We start from the raw sequence: 15,092 nt of genomic DNA on the forward strand, positions 1-15,092 counted from the left end.
TTTTCACAGCTTGGATGGCCTGCTGATCGCCTCCTGCGCACTTATATCCATCGACCAATAATTTAGATGCCCTCCATCAACAGTAAAACTGGTGCATTGAAAATTACACAATGTGTATCTTATTTATTTGTATAGCTGGAGTGTGCTTGGGCTAGTGTCCTTCCAGAGCTGAGATTAAGCCTCGCTAACGAACTGGGCCGTGAGCAGAAATAAGGTGGCCTAATTACAATTAGAACAAGCTTTGTTCATTCTTTGCCAACGCGGCATGCCTGGAAAAAAGATGCAGTGATGTATAACTAGGGCACTGTGTGAAGAGTCGTGCAAGATCTGCAGTGCTCTCCTCAGTGGTTATTTTTTGTAGAAAAAAAAGAGTAAGTGCTGGGGCTCTCGTCAGTAGGCAGCTTGCACCAGCCCATTTCTCCTGTTAGTGCCACCTAAAACAGAACCTACTACTAACCTTGGAAATGGGAAGAGGATGTGGCGTAATGGCCAGAGCTACCGACTTAGGAGCTGGGGAACCAGGTTCGAGTCTCGGCATTGGCTCAACATCCTGCGGTTCTGGGCAAATCACTTAATCTCCCCGTGCCTACCATAAATGAATGTGCATGCTTCCTTAACTGGTGCTCAGGAGAAGCGCAGGTATTGATGATTAAGTGCCGGTGCTGAGCACTGGAAACCACCGGCTCAAATTAAACACTGGTCCTCCTTCTCTTGGATTGTAAAATACACCGCAGTGTGAAGAATTATTCATATGTTAGAGAAACTTCGCACTATATCAAAACCCTATTCTCCGCTCTATTGGAACTGTAAGGAAAAATGAAATTTTCATTCTGGTGCTCACTTGTAGCTAGCAGAAGGGATGTATTTGCAAGTAGCTTAACCAGAGTGTCTTGGGTCCTAGTGCAAAGCAGGGGATGGGCTCCCTGGCTGCTCTTTGAATTATAAAATACAGCAATAATCAGGGTTCAGTGGGCATCCAGGAAAGATGTTTGCTGAACCTGCAGCACCGCTGGAAGCTATACCCCTGGCATTTGCAGGCCCCACCTGCAATACAGTACATTTAGCTGGCTAATGCTGGTGACACAGTAAGGCAGCTGTTTCACCTTGACACTTAGCCATGCATACCGTAGTTATCAAAATTCCATTTAGCACTGGCAGAAAGAGGGCATCTGGTCTTCTTACTCATGCTAGGAGAACTTGATTTTGTGTTGATGCTTCAGAACTGACAACGGACTACTATTAATACCAGTTTTATTGGGAATCATGTGACTGCTGTCTGTTCAATTTGTAAATGTGGCTTATCCTAAAATATGCAGAGTTTACACATAATTTTGCCAGTCATTGCACTTGATATTAACAGTTTAATGTTGTGCCCAGTGTTGACTGTCTTCTCCAGGTTTCCCTTATGAAGCCAGTTAAGTTTCATTCATCTGTTAAAGATTTTGAAATGAATCTCCAAAAGAAGACTTATACATTTATGGTGCTGCTTTATGGTTTAAATATCTTTATTCAATTATTCCAAGAAGTACATTTGTAGATTGACATAAGATGTGTCAATTGGCTGTAAAGGACGGTGTGGCTTTAGTTTTAAGGAAAAATGGCCAAATTAGATCATTGGAGGTGGGTATTTTAGGAGCCTTGCCTGCATTCATGCTGACCTCATCCCCGGGGTGGTGAAAGAGAGGAGCTCATACTCCTTATTCATAAAATCCTTGTTCTGCGAATGTTAAAATGCTGCTACCAGTCTGGTTTTGAAGGACTTTGCATGAGCAAGAAAGTCATGGGTCTGTCAAAAAACAAGCAATGAAAGATTGAAAAGGGAAACTTGTCAATAATGCTGGATGGGAAGTGCCTCTTAGTGAGATGAAATAGGAGAAAGGAGAGACTGTTATGATAATTGACTGCAGTGACTGAAACTTCTTAATTACTTGGCCAGTTTGTACTGGATTGTTTTATAACAGAGATCTTTGTCTTAGGTTAATGGAGTAGATCTAACAGGCAAAACACAAGAGGAAGTTGTGTCTCTGCTGAGAAGTACAAAGATGGGCGGGACAGTGACTCTTCTGATCTTCCGTCAAGAAGAAACATTCCATCCTCGGGAGCCGGTATGTAAACTTGAAATTCAAACTATGTTTTGATACTGTTAGGATAACTTGGCAGAATGCCTGTAGGGAATGCCACTAACCATTGTTAGTACTATTTCCCATTTGCCTCACTCCCCCAGGAATGTCCTAGCCCTCTGCATTACACTAGATATGTACAACAATCTCTTGAGTGTGTTTCCATAAATATATTTTGTAGTTGTGATTGATGGCAGAATCTTAATCAAACAAAACTTTTTTAATGATCATCTATAGATATATTGAAATCGGTTGAACAATAATACTACAAGACCTTGCAATTGCTATAAAAAACAAGCATTTACAATGCAATAGGTCTCGCATTTACGCAAGTTTAAGCTATGGCTTTTTAAATGACAATGCCTTTTATTTGTTTTAAAAACCAAAACAAAAATAAGGCATTATCATTTGCAATGGCAATAGCTCAAACTAACGTAATTGCAAGACCTGTTGCATTGCAAATGCATGTTTTATAGAATCAACATGCCACATTTCCACCCATTCAGACCGCCATTAAACTCAGCAAACTTTATAGTTGGTGCTGAATGTAGCACAACATACAGAGCTGCCGACTTTGGGACTGGAGACCACTATTCGAGTCTCGGTGTCAGCGCTCCTCTCCTTGATGTAACAAATTAAATACCAATTCAAATTAAACAACGTCACAACATAAGGAAATTAAATAATGCCGTATTTGTAAATAGTTGAACTTGCTGAAGCTGAGACACTCGGGTAAACAAAAGTCGTTTGAAGCTGAGACACTCTGGTAAACAAAAGGCGTTAATGAATGCGTGTCATGAGGAAGCTTTATGATGGGATGGCCAAGGAAAGGATGGGCTGCATTCTTAGATGGGAGATGGGGCAATCGCGATGCGAAGGAGCATGAGGAGTTGAGGTAGATGCCTTCTGGGACGACCAAAAAAAACAATTTGTGAAATCGTCATGGGGCAGGAACAGACAGAAAATGGAGGGACGAAAACCAATGAAATGGCACCATTTCAGAATGCCACAGGTACCAGCCAATAGCAATTTATGGATGTGCCGCAAACTAACTAACAGGCTCGACCTCAAAAAACTGTATGCGATTGATAAAGGTCTGAATAACAAACTACTATTCTTACTTAGTCGCTATATTAAATGTTTTGCATACAGTTAATGAATTAATGAGTTTACAAACGATAATTAGGTAGCCACAATATAACACTAAAGATTAAACATTGTTCTGCTCCAAGTGAATGCATTTTATTACTTTGCAGTTGCATATCAAACCTGCACCCCACAGTAGCTCCAAATCCAACCATCCTACTGTTAGTGTGGATGTTCGCATAGTCCCCTCTGCACCATTAAGAAGCAGCCCACTTTTATCCAAGAAGCTATGCCGCACTCTCGAGAAAACATGGAGAAAAAACCCAACCACCGACAACATGACCACCTTCAAGGCAGCCACCCGCAAACACCACCAGCTGATTCGATCCACCAAGAAATCAGCATTCAAGAATCGACTCGACAACAACGCCTATAACAGCAAGGAACTATTCAACATAGTCAAAGAATTCACCAACCCCACCGCAGCCTCAAACGATATCACTCCCTCCCAAGACCTCTGCGATTTGTTATCCTCCTTCTTCTACAACAAAATTGCCGACATACATAACAGCTTCGAAAACAGTTCCAACGAACAATCCTCTCCACCCCCCTCAGAACCTAAACCGCCCTCTAATAATCTCAGCGCCTGGAACCCAATCACCACCGAAGACACCATCCGCCTAATGTATTCCATCCACTCTGGCTCGCCAACCGACCCATGTCCCCACCACATCTTCAACAAAGCAGACTCCATCATCGCACCCCATCTCCGTGATGTCATCAACTTGTCCTTCAACTCTGCTACCTTCCCTGAAAACTGGAAACATGCCGAAGTCAGTGCCCTCCTGAAGAAACCCACAGCAGACCCCTCTGAACTCAAAAACTACCGCCCCATATCCCTCCTCCCATTCCCGGCCAAAGTCATCGAGAAAGCCGTCAATAGCCAACTCGCCCCCTTCCTCGAATCCAACAACTCCCTCGACCCCTCACAATCCGGCTTCTGAGCCAAACACAGCACCGAAACCGCCCTCATCGCAGCAACAGACGACATCCGAACACTTCTGGACAACGGAGAAACAGTGGCCCTCATTCTAATCGATCTCTCCGCCGCCTTCGACACTGTCTGTCACAGCACCCTCATATAACGCCTCAGCAACATTGGCATAAAAGGAAAAGCCTTGGACTGGATCATCTTGTTCCTAGCTGGGAGAACTCAGAGAGTCCGACTTCCCCCATTCAAATCAGAGAACACCGAAGTCATCTGCGGTGTACCACAAGGATCATCCCTCAGTCCCACCCTCTTCAATGTTTACATGAGTCCACTCGCTTCCATCGCGCGACAACACAACCTTAACATCATCTCCTACGCTGATGACACCCAGTTGATCCTTTCCCTCACCAAAGACCCCAACACCGCCAAAACCAATCTTCACGAAGGCATGAAAGAAGTAGCCGTATGGATGAAAAACAGCCGCCTAAAACTCAACTCAGACAAAACGGAAGTGCTCATCCTAGGATCATCCCCCTCTGCCTGGGACGACTCATGGTGGGCTTTGGATCTGGGCTCAGCACCCATACCCACAGACCGCGCGCGTAACCTTGGCTTCATCCTAGACTCCTCCCTCTCGATGACCAGACAAGTCAACGCCGTCTCATCCTCTTGCTTCAACGTACTTCGTATCCTCAAAAAAATCTTCCACTGGATCCCCGCCGAGACAAGAAAGACTGTCACCCACGCACTGGTTACGAGTCGACTAGACTACGGAAACACCCTCTACGTCGGAATCACAGCCAAATTACAAAAAAAACTCCAACGCATCCAAAACGCATCAGCGAGACTCATTTTGAACATCCCTCGCCAAGATCACATTACTGGCCACCTGAAAGACCTCCACTGGCTTCCCGTCAACAAGAGAATAACATTCCGTCTCCTCACCCACGCACACAAAGCCCTCTACAAACTAGGGCCCGAATGCCTCAACACTCGACTAACCTTCTACACACCCACCCGCCAACTAAGATCCTCCAATCAAGGCCTCGCCGCAGTTCCGCGTATCCAAAGATCCACCATGGGAGGTAGATCATTCTCCTACTTGGCGGCCAAGACCTGGAACTCACTCCCCACTCCCCTCCGCCTTACACAGAACCACATCTCCTTCAGAAAAGAACTTAAAACCTGGCTATTCGACAAATAATGATCCCCGTCCCCAAGCGCCTTGAGACCCTCTGGGTGAGTAGCGCGCTATATAAATTCTTGAACTTGAACTATCCTTTTGATGACTTTTGGGCAGGAGTGGCTCCTCTGTTTGAGCGTAGGAGCGTCACCCCACATAACAATCCCCCCAAGACGCCAGAGATGAAAAATAAAATGGTAATTAATTACCATTTTATTTTTCATCCCCCATCCTGAGTGGGGCCGCTACTAAGTGACAGCAGAAGGGAGGAGGGTGGGCTGGTATTGCACTGTTAACAATGTGCATGTCTTTTTGGCCAGCTGTCTTGCGAAGGTCAGCCACACATGCGCACTTTTAAGCGCTGTGCTGTGCTGAGTAAGGCCACTCCCAGCAATTATAGTGCAGCTCTCAAACTCGTGAGAGCAGTGCCAGGATTGGTCAAGGGAGTTCCAGCATCCGGTTCCTTTGTCGGTGAAAGATGATGTCTGGCGCAAGGACGTCGCTGAGTTCGTTAAGTTTTATATATTTTTTTTAATATTATTTTGCACACACAAGTGCGTGCATCTGGTTGCCCCACCCCCCTTTAGATGCCAGCCGCCACCTCTTTTGGGGTGTTTTAATGAGATTTATATGAAACATAAGTTGTACCCTGTATGCCTTGGAGATGTATTTATGGGTGTTGGCTATGTGCTACACATGCCAAGGAAAGTGTCTCTGCAATGTTGCACAGGTTTGGTGCAAAGAATTTGAAAGCATTTTGGTACAGGAGTGATCAGACACACCAACAGTAAAGGGGGGTTTTCATTGGTATGGTTTAATAATCCCTCCTAAAAATATGCCACAGCTAGACTTCTCTCCTATCCTGATAAAGTCTCCCATAAATAATTTCAGGTGACCAAAACGTGTCAGTGTTATGAACCTCTATTATTAGGGTCACCTGTAACAGGACTTTTTTAAATGCTTAATTAGAGGTATAGGTTTCCTAATATTTGTATTGATTTTACAATTAAATAGGTGAATAATCGAAAATAAATTCAGTTTTTTGACAATTGTAAAAAGTGACAAAGCCATATATTCAATAATAATGTTTTGTTGTGCTAATAAATTAACAATATTTTGAAACAAATTGAACACTGAGTATATAGTGAGGTTAGGCCATTATCAATATTCTATTTTGACGTGACAGCAAGGGGGTGTAGCTACCATCGTGCAGCAGGTGCCGTGACACCGATACCTGGAGGAACACATTGATCCCTTGTAATGCTGTACCCCAAGAGGAGTCAAATGGTCATTTTCCTTGTTTGCACCGTGGCCCATGGCATCCTTGCTAAGCTCCTGCTGATAATGATGGGAGCTAATTGACACTATAAAATGGGTCTCGGACATTAAATCAGTTTACTAGTAAATAATGTAAAATAGATAATTAGTTAGAAACACTAATGTAAATCAACTATTATTCTTTGACGTGTATATCACTTTATTGTTAGAAGGAACTGTTAGCTTTTACACCATTAATTATGGTAGATACAATACGTTTGTTACATTGATTAGACAAGAATACAAGTTGTGTACTCGGTTATTATACAGTGGCTTACTCTCACATCTTCTTTTACAAACACTAACAGTGCCATATTATCCGCGTGGAATGGGAATCCCACTGGTGCCCTTTACTATAAGCCCATTGATCGTTATAGCAGACTTCCTAGTCCATAATTTTGGTGTATGCAAAGTCATCACGGACTATGTTGATAGTGTGATCATTACCACACAGCAAAAAGTAATGACCCATCTGAGTGAATACTTATTGAAGCACAGACACCAATGCAGTAGATGTACCAAAAACAATAGATTGCAAAGCTTGTGAAATATGTTAACATTACACTGAAGACCTGCTCCGGTTTCCTGGTCCATATTTCTTTAAATCCTGAGTGTGATATTCTGAGGGATCTCAATTAACTGGTATGGAGGTGCCAAGATATGTTAAGCAAATGCTGTATTTGGAAATTGTTCAATTTCCAGTGAACAAACAATGACTTTCCTTCTATTCTGAAAAGGGCTCTGCACACCCAGAGCGGTGAGGCAGACTGGGCAGGTCTGTAATATGGTGCATTACTGAGCTCAGGCATGCTTTTCCTGTTAAAGGGTGCCTGCCTTTTCCCTGGCAAGTGGCTGAAGCGATATGCCTGCTCTATTGTGTGAGAAATGAATACGAATGGCAAAGGCCGAGGAAAACCCCTATTGAGATAGCAGTCCAATAATTAACTTTTCAGAGGTGCACAATTGCCTTTATGGTGTCTCCATTAATACGTGCAAGAATAGAAAAGGGACATGTGGTAGAATGCTGCTTTTGATGGACAGGTAGGACACCGAGGCCAGTTTTACTGTGAAAAAAATTAGGCAGACCCTATTGTGCAAAAATACTCCTGTGTACTGTGTTGCTGGAAAGAGAATGGCTGCCCCAAAACATGACTCAATGACATTAGAGCATTATTAGTTATAATACTGGTGTGTGGCAGGCACCCAACAGTGGATATCAGCATGGAGCCAGCTTCTCACAATGTTTTTTTTCTTCTCCAAACAAAGTGTCGACCAAATGTTGAGCAAACTCCTTAATATTGTTTGTTAATTATAACGCCACTTGCACATTGGCTATTATTTTGCAATGCCCAGTTATTACCATTAAAACTGTGTACCGACAATGTGAGCCTGATTGCAGGTTAGAAGACAAGAATGTCTTTTATACCTAGTTTTCAACAGAATTATGCTTCAATATGTCTGTATAATCTAACCCTATAGGAACCCCTCCCCATAGGGTATGTGGCACACACCTTACCGAGAACTCCTTCACACAGTTGCTTTTTAAAAATGTTATTCCTCAGAAAGGACAAATGACAAGCAGGCTCTTTCTTCTGATAACCCCACAATGGGGCAAATATGGGTGGTCATGGTGAACACAGAGGTTTTTGGAGACCGCTGAAGAGTATCAATTACAAACATTACTGTAACCTCTCCAATTAGCCAAAGAACCAGCTTTAAAAAAATGCTTAGTTTTCCCAATACAAATTCCAAACAAACAGCAAATCATGTGCCAGAAACTTTCATCACAAGCCGTATCAACACACACAGAGCAACACAGCCTTTTCCAACTCTTTAGCATTTTTCCCAATGTTGTGGCCCAATTAATCGATTAACCTGTCAGTGCAGGTATGTTTACTTGTCGACCACTGACCACAACCTATTGGTAAAGTAGACAGTAGGCAGAATTTCAAGTCACCAGTTCCATTTTTATATTCAAAAAGGTCATCTTTCTTCCTTTGACTAGTGAACTCAGGAATGTTGTGAGAATTATGCCTTTGTCTCTTGACCCCTTCAGGAGAACATATATGTAGCAGAAATGCCCCTCTGTATCATCATTTGTTGAAATCCAGTATATGTAGACTGCACACAAACAGTGCTTCTGTTTGACTCCTAAAGTGTGCTGTCTCTAACTATTGTGATCTGAAATTCTTATGTTCCCCAGACATTGTTGACATGAGGGCATCTGTGTTCTTTTTGTCACATCCAAGACTTCTATCATAATTCGTTTTTTTAAACTTTAAGAATTCTATATTTAGGTGATATTTATTTGTTAGTATGAGTTTGTTTCCTGCTGTGTGTCTGAGCTCATAGAGGTTCTGCCTGCCTTTTTGCTTCCTTTTTCCTCCCATGTCAATGTGTGCTAATTGAATTGCCGTTCAGTGCTTCCTTAAGCCATACATAAGCCAGAGTATTACACTCCTAGGCATGCACTTTAGTGGCCAGTTACTATCTGGCTAGAAGGAACTCTTGAACGATGATAGAGGTATTGCTCACTCACTGGGCTTAGCCTCCAGAGAGAAACCAATAATGCAGTTAATTTCAAAGATGTTCAAGAGATCAACAGTCCGTACAACCCCAACCTTCACTACCGAACACTCCATCAGACGTGCCACTCCTTTGAGGGAAAAGTTGGATCTAGAAGACACTATCAGCAACAGCAGCAGCACATCAGTCCAATGTGCTGCTGGCTTCACTGCCTCAACACCGCTGACATTGCACCTTTAATCAGCCACCTCCTGGTGAGGAGATGAAGGTCTTCCATTTATTCACCAATTGGGAGATGATTATTACAGATCACTGGATCATTCAGCTATTCTGCAATAGCTATGCTTTATCCTTCCTGGGCTTCCCTTGGCACCACTCTTCTTCCAACAAGAGCTGCTCTCCAGTGCATGCTTCCAGTTTGGAGGTGAACTTCTTCCCCTGATAAACCAAGGGGCCATAGAGGTGCTGCCTTTAGCAAATAGTGGCACTGGGTTCTACTCCCTTTATTCTTGGTTCTCTAGAATGACGGAGGTCAGAGGCCGATATTTGATCTCTGCCTCTTCAACCTATTTAATTGGCAGAAGTTCATGATCTTGTCTGTTAGCCAAGGTCTGATAGCCTCTAATGTGGAGGATTAACTGGTATCTCTGCCCACATCCATTTTCTAGTTAACCCCCTCACAGATGTTTCCTGTGGTTACCACATGTTTTACTCAAGTGATAGCAGTATAGCAACTTCACTATAGAGATTAAGACTTCTTGTATTTCCATGCTTGGACGACTAGCTGGTTGAAGTGGAAAGTCTGGTGGTGGTCATGTAACATCTTCAGCTTGATATTACCATTCTCAATGAGATTTCTGGGCTTTATGATCAGTGCCCATAAATCTCACTTTACTCCTACCCAGTGGCTTACCTTCATAGGGTGGGGGTTGGACATGACCTTTTTGAAGGCCTTTCCTCCTCCTCAAATGATTGTAGATATTTGTGAGATGATTCTAATGTTTTTGACTCAGATGAATGCCCCAGTTATTTTGAGTCAGATGCCTGCTGGGTCCAACATCCTTGTGGGTGCTGCACACCAGATAGCAGATGAGATCCCTTAGGTGATGCTAAAGAAAACAGAGGATACAAAGCTGGCTCAGGTGAAAATCATTGAGTCAATCCATTCAGATCTGCACTTCTGGATGTGTCCTCTCAAACTATGGGCCCTACCTTCACCCTTTCTTGGGTGCATCTATGTGACATGAATGCTTGGAGCCCTGTGATCCATGTCGGACCAACCAACGTATACACCTGCTGAACTTGCATGTGGTCCCCTTTCCTACAAATGCCTTCCCTCCTTCCATCTCTTGGAGCAGTATTGAGATTCTATCCAACAACACCACCGCCATTCACTATCTTAAAAGACAGGACATGACAGGGCAGTGTGGGGTCATAGACCCTGTGTTGAAAATGTCTTCGTCAGTTGATTCAGCAACAAGGGAATTTTCCAGCAACAAAGAATTTTACCAGTTCTGGCACACTTTGTAGGCTCCCTCAAAATGAGAGCTGATGCTATCAATTTCATTTCTTTGGATGGCCACTGGTGGGAGCTACTCCCCAGAGTGAGAGATGTTATATCCTGCTGATTGTGGTGTCCATACTTGGATAACTTAGTTTGGGGCCACAACAGGAAGTAAGTGTCCTCACTTTTGTGGCATACTCTGCCCTCTGAAAGGTTTCCTGGCAGATGCCAGGTTCAGTTGATTATGGGTCCTGCTAAGTGCATTTCTGATGAGTCTAGAATCAAGGTCCTGTGGACGATGCAAGAAGATCAAGCAGAGCCAATTTTTGCCACCCCATAGTGGGTGAGGAGGATCTCTCTCACCTGTTGCCACTCAGTATTCAGCCTTCTCTCCTTCTCCCACACAGGATAGATCTGCTCTCAAAGCAGGATGGTCCGGCCCTCCACCTTAATCCCCATAATCTGTTGATGCATGCTTAGAGACCAGCTAAAATCTGTTTGTTTACCATCTGAAGCTGTGAATGTCCTCTTGGCAGCTAGGACACCTGCTGTAAAATCATTTTATGCGGGGGACTAGAAGTGAGTTCTTCCATACTGTGAGCTGAAAGGATGAATCCATTTCAGTCCGGCTTTTCCACTATTCTGTGCCATTCTTCCTTGCTCAGCATGACCTAGGAGAAGCTACTTAACTAGTCTTAACTTTTTGAGTAGTCTCTGGAGACAGACTTTCTGAATGTTTTTAAAAATATATTTTTCCTGTTCATTGTTACACCGTTGGTTTGAATTTTGTGCTGTCGTCCCCATTCTAGTCTGGTTCAACTTCTGGCTCTGAAGACTATCTACTTGGTGGCAATGACTTTGTCCATTAGGACCAACGATTTTCAGGCCCTTGTTTTTTAGCCACCATTCATGGTGTTGTGCCTGGATAAATTAGTTTGCCGCCTTGCCCTTTTTTTCCACCAAATGTAGTTTCTACTTTTCACCTAGGCCATACTATTCGTCTTCCATCTTTTCTCTCCCCCTCCCATCCTCCCCCACATCATCCGACCAAGGAAGAAAAGCAGCTACAAATGGATTGTGGACAGTGGTTGATGAGCTTTGTCTGCTTTGCTGAAGCCAAGAAAGGCAAGTTGGTGACCAAAAGCACTAGTTCACATGTGGTTATCTTCTGAATCAAGATCTATTATGCCTTGGCCAAGAGAGACCCTTTGAAGGGTAATCATACCCATTCCATTTGGGCCTTAACTGCTTTCACCAGAGGTGAAATTGGCTGACATCTGATGCTTGCATAATTTTGCTAAACATTCATGTTTTGCAGCCCATGTACATAGTAATGGATAAATTGCCAGGGCTGTGCTCATGATTTCCTTGCTGACTATGCTTGCTATTGCTTACTTGCTAAATCATTTAATGTCAGCAATTTTTATTGTGTATAATCTGTATAAAGACTTTTATGTTAAAAGAACAAATAAATAAATGTAACTTTTTGGCTATTTGAAATTATCAGTTTTACATAATATAATACTCCCCACTCTTCAATATTATTGGTTAAACGTTTCAAGCGAGAGGGGAAACTGGCATAGTTTTAGGAGTGCGCAGGGCCAGTGTTCTGTTTATCCCTTAATTAGATGATATATCATGCATTTTACCCATTGCCCTTGAGGTTCCGTGACAATTGTAAGTGGTGTTTTTAACTCGCACGAATATGGTCGAGTCTAGTATCTATGAACCGCAAATGACGAGTTTTGTAAGTGTGCGCAGTTTCGCTGTGCTAACTTAAACCGTTCGTTTGTTATGTGGGTTTGTCATCTGTACCCACGGGTTCCATCTTAGATACGGCATCCATTTTGTCTCTTGCCCTCAAGTAGCCAGCGAACGGACGCTGTCCGCTTCGCGACCCTGGGACTCCCAAGATATGGCGGAAGACGCATGTTCTTTGTAAGTGTCTTTATGACGAGGGGGATGCTACTGTAAGGCAGATGGCGCCGCTCGAGGCTCATCTTGCCGCACGGGCTTATTGTCTCAGTCGTGCATCTCATTAGGCACGTCCCTTTGATGCCTGTATCTCGTGCTTCTCGACACTCCCCTTTTACACCCTTTCCGATCTCCCTACTGTCTCCGTCTTCCTCTGCACCTGTCTTCGTTCCTATTTCGATCTACTTTACTGCTGATTGGAATTTGCTAATGGTGGGAAGATGGGTTTTTACAGTTGGGAACCGCCAAATGTTTCCGCACTTATGTTCCGGATCTTGTGTGTTTCAAAGTGATCTAAGCGACCCCTCTGAGAGCGACTTGTGGGAACCAGGTTGTAAACTATTGTGTATCATGTTATCCTATGGGTAAAAACTGTATAAAAGGAGCGATCCACAAATACAATTTGAAGCAGTCTCCCCGAACTACACTCGATGTACTTCCTGTGACTTCTGTGTTCCCTGCAGTAAATAAACCTTGACTCTTTGACGCCGAAGGAAGTGTCCCGTGTCTCTGTGACTTGTACGCCGGAGCAGGTTACCCACGAAGGTTTCAGGTGTTGTGCCCTGGCACCGCTGGGTCCAAAGAACCCAGTCCTTCAGTTGGCGCCCAACGTGGGGCTGCATCAGTGGTACCGGTCCAAGCCCGACGATCGTGAGGAACTTCGTGTGAAATCTCCGAGGGAAGGTGCACCCCGCTTCATCGATCCTGTTGTCGAAATAAGTGGCCCGAAGACTTTTCCCGCGAAGATTCCCGCCTCCTAACGGCTGCGACGGACTGCTGCCCTGACTGTAGACCTGTTTTGGCGCCTGGCGTAGACCTTGGTATAGCGAGACGATTGACGGGCCTTCCTGAGGACGCCATTGATCTTTGAGTTAAGTATTTGTGGGTCGCTCCCAGAGTTCTTGGTTGTAGACACTTTAGCGAGTGTCTTTGTTGTAAACACTTTAGCGAGTGTTTTTGTTGTAGACACTTTAGCGGGTGTCTTTGTTGTACACGCTGTGTGAGTGTTTTTGTCGGTGACACTTTGCTAGCGTACTTTGTTGTTGTTGTATTTGTTTGACGACTGCAGCCGCCAAAGACCGAGGGTTTAGTTCTTTGCTGGGACTTGGTAAATCCCGAAATCCCGTAACCCTTGAAGTTTGTGAAACTCGGCTAGTGTGCAAGATGCCTGGTCGCAGTACTTTGTTCAGTTGCTTTAGACCTTGTGGTGCGGATTCCCTGCTGGAGGACTCGTGTCCGATACCTCCGGTTGGAACTCCTACATATGACTTATATAGCAAACATGGGCTAGGCCCGATTGCTTTTAACGATTATTGGATCAAATATACAAAGAAAGACGGCGATCTTCGTTGGCCACCTCACGGTAGCTTCGAAGCGTCGATCTTAGATAATTTGGAAATAAAGTTGTTCGAACGTAAATCAAGGCCGGCCATGTTTGATGCCTTTCGGTTCTGGCGCAAAGAAGCCCGACAGAAAGAGATCAGACAAAATAAACGTAGTCAGCGAGATACTGTTGCTACTATAGTGAAGAAAGCTGAGCAGTTTCAGCGTGATAAGGAGGATAAGGATAAGGAAGTGTTTGAGAGATTACAGCGTATGTCCATAGACAAATGCTATCCTGTTTTGCCTACGGAGTCGGATAAGAAGGAAGAGGCAGTTGAGGATTCTTTAATGTCCTATCTTATGAAGTCGCCACCTCCGTACGTACAGGGTACCGCAGCTCCTGTGGTCCCTGCCGTACCTGTTCTTCCACCTGTTATTCCTCCACCAGTTCCTCAACCTGCACCTGCTCTTCCGACTGTTCCTGCTCCTTTGCCTATTTCTATTCCTACTGCTCCTCCGCTTCCACATACTCCTGTTCCCGCTACTGCTCACGCTACTGCTCCTGTGTTGTTAACCCCTGTTGCTGCTAACGTCTCTACTCCTTCTCTTGTTAGTCCTGTGTCTTACTCTTCTCCCTCTACTCGTAATCATGATTCTCCCCTTGCGACAAACTTCTTTCAGTCGCTCGGACCTGTTTTTGGGTCTGCAGGTTCTGATGGTCCACAGAGACGTAGCCAGCTTCCTGGTAATAGAGAACGTGTTGCGCTATACAATATGGCGATGGGTTGGATGATAAACCCTGTTAGAAATCCACCTCGTGTTGTCCTCGAAACGTTTGATCAATTCAACATACCTACTCAGAGATATGTGTTTGATGAAATGTGCAAGTTCTTACATGATCAGATAGCGGCCAATGCGCCTGACGAGGTGCTGACCGCCCTGTCTGAACTCCGGCTTCAGTTCGCAACTGGACTGATAGTCGACATTAATGTCCGACGTGCTATTGAGCGGTTGCTATCTCTTCGTCCCGCTCCTATTCCTCATGCATTGTTCGTTGAGGACATTGAA

At 44.1% G+C, this 15,092-nt stretch overlaps 1 protein-coding gene across 7 annotated transcripts in view; it reads left to right on the plus strand.

Moving 5' to 3' along the window:
- The window catches only part of PARD3 (par-3 family cell polarity regulator), a 1,412,997-nt gene that overhangs the window by 767,607 nt on the left and 630,298 nt on the right, over positions 1–15,092 (plus strand). For all 7 annotated transcript variants that reach the window (XM_086941535.1, XM_086941533.1, XM_086941537.1 and 4 more), the window contains exon 11: positions 1,977–2,105. In XM_086941535.1, the coding sequence (XP_086797661.1) occupies positions 1,977–2,105 (129 nt within the window). The remainder of the gene's footprint in view (positions 1–1,976; positions 2,106–15,092) is intronic.

Source organism: Lissotriton vulgaris, chromosome 10 (assembly GCF_964263255.1).
Source record: "Lissotriton vulgaris chromosome 10, aLisVul1.2, whole genome shotgun sequence".
NCBI classification, from domain to species: Eukaryota; Metazoa; Chordata; class Amphibia; order Caudata; family Salamandridae; genus Lissotriton; species Lissotriton vulgaris.